Source organism: Stylophora pistillata, chromosome 10 (genome assembly GCF_964205215.1).
Source record: "Stylophora pistillata chromosome 10, jaStyPist1.2, whole genome shotgun sequence".
Lineage (NCBI taxonomy): Eukaryota > Metazoa > Cnidaria > Anthozoa > Scleractinia > Pocilloporidae > Stylophora > Stylophora pistillata.
Window position 1 is genome coordinate 438056 of NC_142528.1, and position 13829 is coordinate 451884.

Here is a 13829-nt window from a genome sequence, read left to right on the forward strand (position 1 = left end):
AGGCAGTTGACGGAATTAGCTATTATAGATTGCTTAGTTAGCTTAATTATGTCTGCATGCATGAGTTCAACCTATGGGGCCAAGTCACTCGGAGACCGTTTATCAACTGTTTACATGCTCTCCTTGTCCTTGTAAGACGGTCGTTTTAACAGTTGAACTCCCACAAGTTCTAAAAATGACCCATAAGTTTACTTCTGGTTTAAAAGGGGAGTGGAGGGGGAGGGGAGGGGAGGGGGAGGGGAGGGGGAGGGGAGAGGGAGGTGGAGGAGAGGAGGGAGGAGGATTCCAACAAGGAGATGAATTATCTAAAGAGTTGGCGCGTTACTAGCTACTGAATTTTGATTTTATTGGATGAAAAGCCCCGTCCAGGCTCCATTTCACGTCATATTTCAGTAAATTTGAATTTTTACTGGCAAAGCATTTATGATTTCTGCTGTAAATTGTCGCCATACCAACTGTCTCGATTCATTTGCTTCACATTAATATTGTGTAAGTGAATAATTAGCCGCATCTACAAGGATGTATTTTTATATGGCAACCCACAACAATTTTTAGCGAATGTTAAAGTGTGCTTTATTTATCTTCCGCTGAAGTTTATTTCAGAAAAGGAGACACTTATAAAGAGTGACTTATAACGTTTTTCAAAATTCTGCTTGAATTATTTTAATATCTTCTGATTGCTCTGCCCAGTCAGAAAATGTGTTGGAAATCCTCCAACCATTTGCATCGCTTTTTAAAGCCGCACTGAGGAATGTCTTGTTAAACAAGGCTATTCACTGTTTTCTATCACCTGAATATTAATGCATCATACAAATTTCGATTACCCCGCAGAGATCTGTACTCGTCAAAGACGAGTAAAACAACTCTCATGAACCAAGAATCAATTTATTGATTTAAACCAACTGTAGTTTACAATATGTTACTATAACGACTTTAATTAAGATTATGAGCAAGTATCGGACTGTCAACACCAAAAATTACGTACGGCTCCTTTTTAACTCACAAAGCTTTCCTTTCAAGGTTACATACTAGAAGCTAAGAACGGTTCCAAGATATTTAATTTCTCGTTGTTGTCAGGGATAAACTTTCTTTCTACATAACCACCAGCAATAATTAGATCTCTGACAAAATGGAAAACAACAACGAAAACAAGCAACTCTCATGAACTATGTAAGAATTAATTTATTGATTTTAGCAAACTGTAGTTTGCAACATGTTACCATAACTAAGATTATGAGCAAGTATCAGTTTGTCAACACTAAAAATTACGGCTCCTTTGAAAGTTCTTTTTTTATATGCATTTAGAGGTTAAGAACGTTTCCAAGATATTTAATTTCTCGTTGTTATCAGGGATAAACGTTGTTTCTATACGATGATTACAGGGTTCTTCTGCATTCAAGTGAAAACGTACGAGAACCTCCTGAAAATTATTCTAGAAGTTGACAGAAATATAAGAAACTGACAAGTAAGTAAAGTTTTGCGTAAACTTGAACGTGCCATAACCTTGACATATATAACCGCTCTTGTATCCTGAATGATGGAGTTAGAAACAGAAACGAAATAAATAAGTCTCATTTTTAAACTCTTTGGCCTTCACTCCACCCTTCCCCCCGTATAAAAATCGGAAAAAAACACCAAACACCGGCCACTTCTACATGTTGAACCCTTGGCAGTGTTTTATTTACTCAGGATACCGTTAAAGGTGAAGCGGAACACTTTTCAATTGACTGGAAATCGTGAAACAAAAACCAAAATGTTCACAAATGACGGACTCTGATGATAATATCCAGAGGACACCACACGAATCGAAAAATGAAATAACGTTTTTGGGATATTTTGCAACTTAAGCCAATGACACCAAAAATACGCGGGAAAATATAATCGGCCCGAATGGCGGAGAAACAAAGATTGTAAATCGATTTTTGTTTTGGGTTGATGAAAAAAACAAAACAAGACAAAAAAAAGAGTTGGATGATGAAACATCACTGTCAACTGAAAAGTAATAATAATAATAATTTATTATTTATATAGCGCATGGTCCATAGGAAGATGCTCCCAAGCGCTTTACAACGAGCAAGTAACCCACCATTCCACCCCGAGGAGGATATCCACCACACATTAATCTCGTTCATGGGAAATGAACGTCTCCTACCCCTAACCCTGCAGGAGACGGGACCTACGGTTTTATCCGTCCTTATCCGAAAAGACTAGAATATCTATCCATTTCTTGATAGAAAGGTAGCAAATTCTCCTCAGTTATTTTAAATATCATGACCATTGGTCCGCCCGGGACTCGAACCCTCGACCTCCCGCAAAACACAATCCGGCGCTCTAACCAATTGAGCTAGTTAACCAAGAGGCAGTTCTGCATTCTTAGATATGTAATAACTGAAATACACAAGAATGTAAAGAACTGTCACCACGATAATTTCCTCATAAAATACGTACTAGTCCTAATTCCTTGCAAAATATCAATTGATGATATTTTTTAGCCAAAGTCTAATAATCTAGGAAGCTATATTTACATTAGGCTGGCGTACAAGCAAAACCAATTTGTGGCTAAAATGGCCCTAGCCATGATAAAAAAAATTCCAATATAACAGAGCGGGATCCTTATATATTTTTTTTATAAACCTTATTTTGATCAGCCGCTCTTAACATGCCGTCCGGTGGAATATATTTTTATCAGAACACAAACAGTAACTTCTAGTTACGGGAACGACCACCAAACAGGTCTGTGAGCTGTCTTTTGCGGTCAGAGTAGGAGCCCTTTTAGTCACAAAGTCTACTATAATCAAAAATAACATGTATAAGTGCAATACGGATGAGTGAGTCAATATTCGTTTACTTCATTAAATGAACATGGCTTTGAAAAAGCCCCACTTTAGAATTACACAATATTTTATTCGCGGTCTTACTTTAATCAGTCTTGTTTATTGCAACAAGACCGAATCAGAGATGAGGTTTATCAGTAAATCACGGCTTTCAAAGTCCTATGACACTAAAACAAGTCAAATAGGTACTAAACATCACGGAGCGTATTCAAATAAACACGGATGAGAACTCTGCACCTCCACCCTATTTTATGGCGGTTGTTTTGTCTTTTGTAAACTTGGCCTTTTGCATAGTTTGGGGTTCTCTTCTCTCAACTCCACTCTTCCACAGTTCTCTAGATCCTTCCCAGCTAGGGGGTACTAAAAGCTTTGAAACGTGAAACCAGTTTCATCTTTTTCTCAAACTAAATCAGCTAGGAACGCCAAGTGAAAATCTAATATGTACATCTGCAGTATTTTCACTAAAATAGCTTCCCTCTATCAAATGAGTGCTAGTGTTCTTTGGTATGTCATCCCTAAAGTTAAGGAAACCCACTTTGCTTTTATGTGCAACGGGTTCTTCCTTTGATTTCGAAACTGTATCATCAGATCAGTGAACGGCTTTGTCCATAGCTACAGAATTGTTTTTAATTGATAAGTTTGTCGAGCGTGAGATGTACTAAAACATATATCTCAAGCTCTAAATCTTGCTAAACAGATGGAAATTTTTAAAATGCTTGAAATAACTAAATCAGTGTTTGTGTCCTCTGACCTAGAGAGATGAACACAGAACATCTGCGCTGTATAATCACTCAAACACAACTTCTGATGAGTCATGGTAAGAACAAAAATTACAGCTTTTGCAGGAGTCAAATTCTTTACGCCGGAGAACATCCACGAATAAACCAACTCTTTCAAGCGCTGTTTATATAAACTCTGTTAAAAAAGCAACTAACTCAGTTTAGTATCACAGACTGCGTTGGTAAAGCTACACCTTAAAACTATGACCAACAAAATCTTAAGAATGACCAAATGATTATTCAATCAGCCTTTAAAACAGAATTACCAACACGCGTCAACGAAGGTGCAGGCACGTTCACTTCACTGGATGAGTGTAATGGTTACAAAACCATGACCATCGCTATTATAACAACATTCATTTTGCTGATTTGTTCCATTGTTAAAAGATCCTCCCCCTCCCCCACAGGAAAACTCTGCATTAGCCCCGCCACTTCCCCCAGAGTAACCTCCCCCGCCGCCAGCTCCCTTGTTGTCTCCAAGTAAACCACCGCCACCTCCGAACCCACCCCGGTGATCTCCACCCCTTCCCCCCTGAAGATATCCCTTACCTCCCTTACCTCCTTTACCTTTACCGTTAGGAGTCGTTGCATCTTGTCCATTACTGAAGAAGCCACCACCACCACCGCCTACAATGATAAAAACATGATGAATGGTTTCTTATAAAGACCATAAATCTCATCTATTTTTTATTATTAAATTAACCCTTCACACTCTAACATTAGTAAACATATTCTCCATTGAGTTGGTGATCGTTTTCTTTATTCTCGTAACCTTGATGTGTAAGTTTGTAATGATATTGCAAGGAGAAATTAGGGCCCAGTCATTATCTAACGCCTGAAAAGAGGGGGGGGGGGGGGTGAGGGAAAGAGGGCCGAAGGATTTTGGTTGTGTCATGATATAATTTCCTTGACCCTCCCACCTAAGGCTCAGTAACATTCTTATCATCCGCCCCCCCCATATATTCTGTTGACAAGGACTGTTCCCTCTCCTCTCTCCCTGAAAATCGTGTGATCTCCCAAAATCCTCCACCCCTCACCCCCAGGTAATAAATAATGACTGGTTCCTCAAATGCTAGTCAGTCTAAGAAAGTTAAAAGTGTTGAAAGCGGTTGAACAACGACTCACAATATTTTTCAATTAGTTTAATTATTGATTTTTGGAATTTTCTTAAAAACACTATTGGATATTGAGAGTATTAAAAAAGGTTTATGCGGACAAGTCAGTTTTAAAGTGTGTTCTACCGTCTTTTTGGTCCATCTGTTTAATCCAGATGGACCAAAACCCTAACCCTAACCAGGGCTCAGTAACATTCTTATTATCCCCCCCACCCCTCTTTTATACTCTGTTGACAAGGACTGTTCCCTCTCCGCTCTCCCTGCAAATCAAGTGATCTCCCAAAATCCTCCACCCCCCCACCCCCAGGTAATAAATAATGACTGGTTCCTCAAATGCCAGTCAGTCTGCGAAACCAAACGGTTGGAAACGGTTGAAAAACGACTAAAATACTTTTCAATTAGTTTAATTATTGATTTTTGGAATTTTCTTCAATTTACTATTAGATATTGTGAGTAATAAAAAAGGCGTTATATGGACAAGTCGAATTTAAAAGTGTTTTCTACCATCTGTTTAATCCTTCTGTTTAATTCAAACTCGCAATTAGCCAATGGGAAGCCTTTTTAACCGTTCGGATGTCATACTACGTAAGAGAAATTGAAATGAAGTTATGCTCATACATACTGACTGTTTGCTTTTCCTTCTTTCTCTACTTACCTGAATGTTGACCACTGATATTTCCTCCATTTCCGTCTCTTCCTCCTGACCCCAATGATGAGCTGTATCCTGCATTCCCTGTTGTGGTTATGGACGCATCACATCCTGGATGTTGTTCTGTCATTTTTTTAATTCCTCCTCCACCTCCAGCTATAATCAAAGGCGTGTTGCTTCCTCTCACCACAAATGTACCTCCACCACCTCCGGCAGTTTTTGTGTTGATATTCCCTCTTTTCCCTTTTTGACCAACAAGTATACGAATGATCTCATCTTTGGTAATAATAAAGTTTCCAATCATCTTTGCCCCTCTTCCTCCGTTCTTGATGACACTGTCCTCGCCATACCCCCCTGAGGCTCCTATTGCTTCAATTCTGTATTGACCAGTGTGTGGAACAGTCCACAGTTGAATACCGCTGGACACTGTAACTTGTCCGTCATGGTCCTGACCTGTGTAGTGACTACCAATTAAGTCTAGACCCTGAGGTCCACTCGCACCAAGGGTTGTAAACACAGCTGTAAATCCTGGGTAATAAAGACAATAATGCTATCAGTTATCGCACTAGTGACAAATTGTCAGAATTGTCTTTTATTATTGACAACATCGCCATGCTTGGGGGTGGGGCCAGGTTAATTGTGCAAAGCAAAGTAAAAAACTTAGGGAAATAGTTTTAATGGCAGTAAGATGTTCGACAGTTATCGTGGTAACAATTGTGTCAAGGTGAAAAACAGAAATAAGATGATTAATGCTTGACAGAAGGTAAACAAACCATGCAACCAGGCTATGAACGAATGCTTGCACCGTGGAATTACGAGTTAAAAACGAGGCCAAATGATATTTTTACGCATCTCCTGTTTCTCTCTTACGGTAAAAACAAACAATGTTATTGCTGTTTTTTTTTCCTATTTCATTCAATTATGCTATTCAAGGAAAACTCATTAACTGTCTCGTGAATTCCGCGTGAAATTGCACCTGAAAACCGATACCGCTTTGGGGTTCGTGGGATATCGGTTGTCGTGTGCAATTTAGCGGAATTCACGAGACAGTTAATGCATTTTCTATGATATTAGTTGGTGTCTATAACACGAAAAAGAATATCATGTAGATGAGACCTTTTAAAGTCCCCTCAGATAATAAAAATATAAAAAAGTCACCTGTGCAGATCGTTCCATTTCCTTGAAATCCATCTTTGCACGAGCAGTTGTAAGATCCAAAGGTATTGTTACATTCAGCATTCATATCACAGTCGAGTGTTCCATCAATACACTCGTCGGTATCTTGAAAACGAAAAAGAATAACATGAAAAAGAGAAACATTTTTGAAGTCCTCTCAGGTAACAAATGTGAAGGACACTGAATTTCAATATAATACAACTGTCACAAGTTTTGCCCCTTTTTTGTCAGTGAGCCCTGGAACCCACTCGGTCAGTTTAGTTTCTCAGGCCCGTTCGGTTCAGAGCTCGTGTGTTGCGTCTTTAGTTTCGGCAGAGTTTACTTTACTACCTCATTATTTGTCAGTTTATCACTCATCGCAGCACCATCCACGTAAGTTTTTATCTTTCTGTTATCTTATTGTTTTCCCTTATCGTATTTTCTGTCTTCTATTTCCGTTTCATCGTTTTCTGTATTTTATTTCCATGTAGTTTCACCATTCGACACCGAAGATAAATAAACACATTGATTTGCATGTCTTCGTGTTTGGTTTAACACTGCGCTGAGAACGCGACAACAACTACTAACCTGTACAGTGTGTTCCATTTCCATGAAATCCATCTTTACACGTGCAGTTGTAAGATCCCAGGGTATTGTTACAATCAGCATTTACATCACAGTCGTGATTTCCGTGAGTACATTCGTCGGTATCTGAATCGACAGACAAGAATCAATATTATATGATACCTTATTTATATGTCAAACCTTACTTACACTTGAGTAGGAAAAAATTTGCCACATGGGAACCTCCACGTTCTACCCCCAGCTTTACCTGCGAATAAGGACATTTTTTAAACCTGCATTTCCTGGATTGCTTCACGAATAATTGCACTACTTCTGCTCATTTGTACCAATGGACACCTCTCCCCTCCTCTCTCAGCGAATAAATGTAACTCATTTTAAAAAGTCAATTGACTGCTCTCTCAAAAAGCCAACGTAACACCATAAGCCATGATAATATTTGTAGGAACTTGATCTAAGTCAATGGCGATATACCTGAACACGATCGTCCATTGCCAGTGCGTCCCTCCTTGCAAGTGCAGAAATAGGAACCCACGGTGTTGGTACAATATGCATTGACGTCACAAATATTGTTTCCACTGATGCATTCATCGTGATCTAGTTGTTGAGTGAAACAGAAAAAAATCTCATATACATTTACCTTAGTAGAGAAATAATCTTATCTTGTACGGCTAAATTGACAATCACTGCCATATAACATAACAGGATTCTATTGTTTCTAAACAAAATACATAATGCTTACCTTGAAAGTTAAATCAAAATGTGGTTTGGTCAACGTTTGTCTTTTTGTGCGTATTTTTGCCCTTTTGGGTATTTTTTTGGATACAGAACCAAAACTGCATAATGCTTTGTTTTAAGGGCTGGTGTGATTTTATATTTTGGAGCAACCAAGGACAAGAATAGACAATTCAGTTATACTTTACCTTCCAAATACATATCACAGTAAATCAGAACTGCCTTCCCAGTGCCAGATAGATCCAGCCAGTATTTGTTGCTTGCAATGGCTTTCCCTTCGCTTGCTTTTATTTCCTGGCATGAACGTGCCGGTAACTCCGGAATCGAACCCAAGGGAGCTGGTATGGGTAAAAGTTTCAAAAATGTTGTACAAATGGTGCACAAGTCGAAAAGGGAGAGTTAAAAGCACGAGATAACTAGAGTGCGACCCATTTATTTGAATTTCTTGACTTAAATTTCTCCATTTGATCGTATTCAATCAAACGCTTTGTGAAGCACCCTTCTCTTGAGAGGCGGGACCTCCTCACTTTTTTCACTCTGTTTAGAGGTTTCAGTTGTTTTTGTTTTCATCTTCCCTGACCCTGAGCTTCCTGTGACATTTTAAATAAATAAATCTATCAATAATTGTTGGAAATATTTTACATATGCATCAAAGCTGTTTTGTGTAAGAAGTTAACTAAAAGTTAAACTACGAAGAAAAGGCAAAGAAGTAGATTATTTCATCATTATGATTAAGAGATGATACCGAAATTAATATCGCTGAGCGCGGGAGATTAAAAGACGCGGGCTGTTTACAGAGTCGAGAATATGTAAAAAGTATTGATGATTATTGTTTACATGTAATTAATGTTCTTGGCCGAGTACTTACCTCTTCCGTTTAAGCGGCGAATATAAAACCATGCTGGATCTGAGTGGAAATTCTCAGGTCTTGCTTCCTTTGTGCGGTTGTTTAATTCACAGATCTGTTCTTTTCTGTTGAAATTATAGCCTTGGCAAGTAATCTCCCTTTCACATAAAATATCACAGATATGAGGAGCTGCCACCGCCATTCTCTTGAAAACGAAACCTCTGAGAGCCATGCCACGAATGTTAATTTCTGTCCTGCATTGATCCTCAGCGATCACAAGGTTGGTGAACGAAACACAGACAAGAAAATAGCGAAATATCCAACGCATTTTTCCTGAAAAACGAAAATCATTGGTTGATCTGGGTTTTACGACATCAATATACGAACTTTTATATTAAGATTGACTAAGAACAATGGATAGTTAGAGCAACAGGAGCTCCCCCTGCCTCCCCTTCTGAAATCCTCTTTTTTAAAAGACATAACCAAAAACAAACAAACAAACAAACAAACGAAAAATTCTTTTTCAATCAGCCTTCAAGATAAATTATGAAGAAAATTATCTCATTTTACTGGCAGTTCTGTGTCAGTGAAAAGAAATTTACATTCGAAATTTGTGAAAGGGGCGCAGGGAAAAGCACCGTGATAGGATATGAACAGAGTTTTGAGAAATTATGAGCTAGAATTTGGCAAATTTATGCTGCTTTTAAAGGTCTGGAAAGTCAAAGTTATGGCCAACTTGATTTGGGAAATGTTAAAAACGTAAGAATTAATCATAAAAAGAAAACTTGTGGAGTTGGCGGCTGTGCACTGAGTCTGTTTTTAACCCTTTCAGGTTTTGGCGTTGTTTTAAAGGCCTACAGTTTCACAGGGATTCCTCGTTTTTGGTTTGCAGTGGCATTACTTCAAGACAGAGAATTAGTACTGAGTAAGATCACTGGGCGTTTAATTAATTTATTCCCATAACTGATTCAACCTACCTTAAAACAGAACAACAGAGTTTTGTAATAATAGTTAAAGTTTGGAATTGGCAAAAAGTCCGTCGCATGTAACGGCTTCCAGTTTTCCTCTTAAAAGGTTTTATCGATCCCTAGGACGCCGAATTTGTCGAGGCGGTATATTACGTCGATGGGTGTAGTCCTTTCAGTGTTTCTGGCGTAGTAGTCTGGTAAACAGAGTGTGAGGGTGTTACCTATGAAGGGGTCTAACTCGCTAGTCTTCTCTAGTCGGTGTTTGGACGTAATCTAAACATCTTTAAGGCGAAACAACGTTTAAATAGTCAGTTTTCATATTTTAAACATTGCTTGGACAACGGCTTTTGTGAAAGCTGAAATAATCTGCTCAAAGGATATTGTGGGCTTCTGTATGTGCTAAATTGAGGACATGTTTTTCCTAAATAAACATGTTTCCAGCTGTTTGATTTTCACTTTGAGCAAAGATACAAAAAGCCAGAGCTATTCCTTGTCATACGTATCTTAACAAAAAAAATGGACACGAATTTAACAAAACTGGTAGTGTTAGTAATTATTCACTAGATAAAACGAAACTTCGTCCGAGAGTTACTCTTCTACAAGTTACCTGAAAGGGCATCATTTTGAAAGTTCTGTGTAATTTCCCTACCAGGCGGTAAATTTTACTAAATTTTAGGTAAACTGACGTTTCCTTAAGAGCCATATTGCTTTTGCGTTGTTCTGACATTGTTGACATCGTGATGTCAGTGCTGAGCCGACGGGGAAGAACACTTGAAAACTAAAACCCGCTGAGAGGTTATAAACGAAACAGATAGGCCTACTTTTAAAAATTATCTTAAAAGGAAGGTTTAAATTTATTCGCATCCTATCTGTACAATACGTCTTTCTAATTGAGTTTTTGTCATTTACACCTTTTTTGCGTCGATTATAGAGGGTCTCAACGGGGATGATAGCTTTTACAGCTAACAGTTAACGTTTTTTCCAATTCATTATTACGGCTTACGCTTTCTTTCTGTCTGCTTTAGTTAACAGAAATACTAAAAATTGATTTTAATCATTTTGAAAATTTATAATCCATTTCATTGTTCTAAAACAGGTTAACTCGCTCGCTTTTACCACAGATCAAAGTCAAGCAACAAAGGTAATTCCAGATCGTCCCTGCTGTTGGGTCGATATGGAGTATTTTCTGTTTTCCCACATTAGCCACAAGATAAGACACATAACAATCTAAACTCTGACGCTTCCAAAATTACTTCTTTTAGGACTTCCGGTTAGAATTTGTAAATTTTCACGACTAACGGTTTAACACTGTAAGCATACCTGGTGGAGTAAGGTGATCTGTCGTTTCTTGAACTGACTTGACGTGGCCCTCTGCCAATTTTGAGGATCTCTTTTTAAGCGTAGTCCACCTACAGCCCGCTTAACTTGAAAATGTTACCAGACTACTACGCCAGAAACACTGAAAGGAGTACACCCATGTTTTTCCTAAATAGACATGTTTCCAGCTGTTTGATTGATAACGTCAAGCGTTTTTCTCAATCAGACATCTTTCGTAATAATAACTATCGACAAGATTGCCTTTTGTTATGAAAATTTTTTTTGTGGAGCGAAAAAAGCTAATTAATGCCACCTGCGACCCATATTCGTTTTTCAAAAACTAATGCACCCAACCTAACAAAGACTAGAGAATTGAATAGCGTGGAAGATAATCATCCCTACATGGTGTTTTTTTGCAAAGTGAACTCAATCCTACTGTCTGGGCTCAATTGAAGATCACATTGATAAATAATCCTTACTTAGTAGATAAAAAACGAATCAGTAGATAGAAAACGAACCATTTATGCGGGAAATTATACACGATCGTTTGTAATAACTGACATGTGATCTCTTCAGTGGTGCCAAATTAAAACTATTGAACGCATGAGACTTGCTGCCATCACCCTCAGGCAAATGTCCATTGGTCTGTTTTAAACAAGGGATAAAATATATTTTGGAGTTGTTGCATTTTTTGTTCTGTTGTGTTTTCTTTTGTCTTTCTTGTGGTAAAATCAGTTTTTCACTTTGAGCAAAGACATAAAAAGCCAGAGCTATGCCTTTTCATACGTATCTTAACAAAAAAAATGGACACGAATTTAACAAAACTGGTAATGTTAGTAATTATTCACTAGATAAAACGAAACTTCGTCCGAGAGTTACTCTTCTACAAATTACCTGAAAGGGCATCATTTTGAAAGTTCTGTGTAATTTCCCTACCAGGCGGTAAATTTTACTAAATTTTAGGTAAACTGACGTTTCCTTAAGAGCCATATTGCATTTGCGTTGTTCTGACATTGTTGACATCGTGATGTCAGTGCTGAGCCGACAGGGAAGAACACTTGAAAACTAAAACCCGCTGAGAGGTTACAAACGAAACAGATAGGCCTACTTTTAAAAAATTATCATAAAAGGAAGGTTTAAATTTATTCGCATCATATCTGTACAATACGTTTTCGTCTTTCTAATTGAGTTTTTGTCATTTACACCTTTTTTGCGTCGATTATAGAGGGTCTCAACGGGGATGATAGCTTTTACAGCTAACAGTTAACGTTTTTGCCAATTCATTATTACGGCTAACGCTTTCTTTCTCTCTGCTTCAGTTAACAGAAATGTTAAAAATTGATTTTAATCATTTTGAAAATTTATAATCCATTTCATTGTTCTAAAACAGGTTAACTCGCTCGCTTTTACCACAGATCAAAGTCAAGCAACAAAGGTAATTCCAGATCGTCCCTGCTGTTGGGTCGATATGGAGTATTTTCTGTTTTCCCACATTAGCCACAAGATAAGACACATAACAATCTAAACTCTGACGCTTCCAAAATTACTTCTTTTAGGACTTCCGGTTAAAATTTGTAAATTTTCACGACTAACGGTTTAACACTGTAAGCATACCTGGTGGAGTAAGGTGATCTGTCGTTTCTTGAACTGACTTGACGTGGCCCTCTGCCAATTTTTGAGGATCTCCTTTTAAGCGTAGTCCACCTACAGCCCGCTTAACTTGAAAATGTGTCTATGATGAACTTCCTGTTCATAATCAGCCACTCTGTGTTTCACACCCTAAGGGGTCGTCTGTTCGTCTGTAGTTTCGTTGGAGTCAATTACGTTTTCTGTTGAGACTATAGAGGATGAAAAAAACCGAGCTAGCATATAATCATCCATTCCTGGCTTTGTATCGTGTCATAATAAACTGTTCTTAATTCTCTAGGGTTCATGAATCTTAAGGGTGTTTTGACAGAGTATGTTTTAAATATCATAATTCTAGATCTTGTCTTGTAATTATTAATTGACAGTTAATCATCGTAGACCGCTGTCTTCGAGAAGCCTCCTTCGGAGAAAGTCAAGATTACTAAAAGACAAAATTGGAATCTAGCAATAATTTTCATTTAAAGTGCTTTTAAAGTAATTAAGGTGCTAAAAAAATAGGAATGGAAATGTTATATTACTATAGGCAAAGAAAATATTTCTTAAATTTTAATTGGATACCTTTAACACCTCTTTCTCTAAGGTGACCTCAAGGGCAAACAACTTCTTCCGCACTGAATTTAAAATCAATTGACTCGTGTGAATATCACCTAGCTTCTTTGGGGGCGGTACTTGCGTACGCCCTTTCTTCTCCGAATTTTCTGTTTATTCTGTTGTTATGTAACAGCCTTCTAAAGCTATTTTCTCTTGGTAATTTGAATTTAAAGGCATAAAATTGAGCTACGTTATTGATGGGAACATGGCAACGAGAAAAACACGAATAAATTAGTAGAATGAAAAGTGTTCCTTAATACCTGTGGGATTTAGACTGCCGGATTGAAAGATGAGCTTTTGTTCAAGAGTTTTACGGCTTTCCGTGCTACCTAAGTGCAAGGAAAGACCGCAGATTGCCATATTCAAATTATTTCGTTACCCCCACTGACGCAGCCCCAAACAGTTTCTTTAGAAACAATCAGCCTTTATTTTCTCTTGAGATAGCTTTCCAAGTATGATTCTAATTCTGCCAATAAGCTAATTATAATATGTTTTGGGTGATCTTAACCGCAAAAATATGAAGTTTTAGATAGGAAGTCATTTTGTAAAGCGTAAACAACTTGAAGGCGCATACTTAGTATTCAGGAACTGTTGCATTAAGGTGTCTATA

The 13829-nt window shown here is 37.9% G+C and overlaps 1 protein-coding gene across 3 annotated transcripts; it reads right to left on the reverse strand.

Moving 5' to 3' along the window:
• Positions 1–869: 869 nt before the first annotated feature.
• Positions 870–12853, reverse strand: LOC148721207 (uncharacterized). 3 transcript variants are annotated; one of them, XM_088734758.1, is made up of 9 exons: positions 10985–11149; positions 8718–9029; positions 8038–8187; positions 7589–7711; positions 7121–7243; positions 6536–6658; positions 5384–5905; positions 4172–4240; positions 870–1530 (listed from the first exon to the last, which is right to left on the reverse strand). In XM_088734758.1, exons 2-9 carry the CDS (start codon positions 9022–9024, stop codon positions 1433–1435), a joined length of 1515 nt encoding a protein of 504 aa, XP_088590884.1. In that variant the 5' UTR covers positions 9025–9029; positions 10985–11149; the 3' UTR covers positions 870–1432. The 3 variants fall into 3 exon arrangements, with proteins under 3 accessions (XP_088590884.1, XP_088590883.1, XP_088590882.1); XM_088734757.1 differs by lacking the exon at positions 10985–11149 and adding an exon at positions 12596–12853 and having other exon boundaries at positions 870–4240; XM_088734756.1 differs by having other exon boundaries at positions 870–4240.
• Positions 12854–13829: the final 976 nt, after the last annotated feature.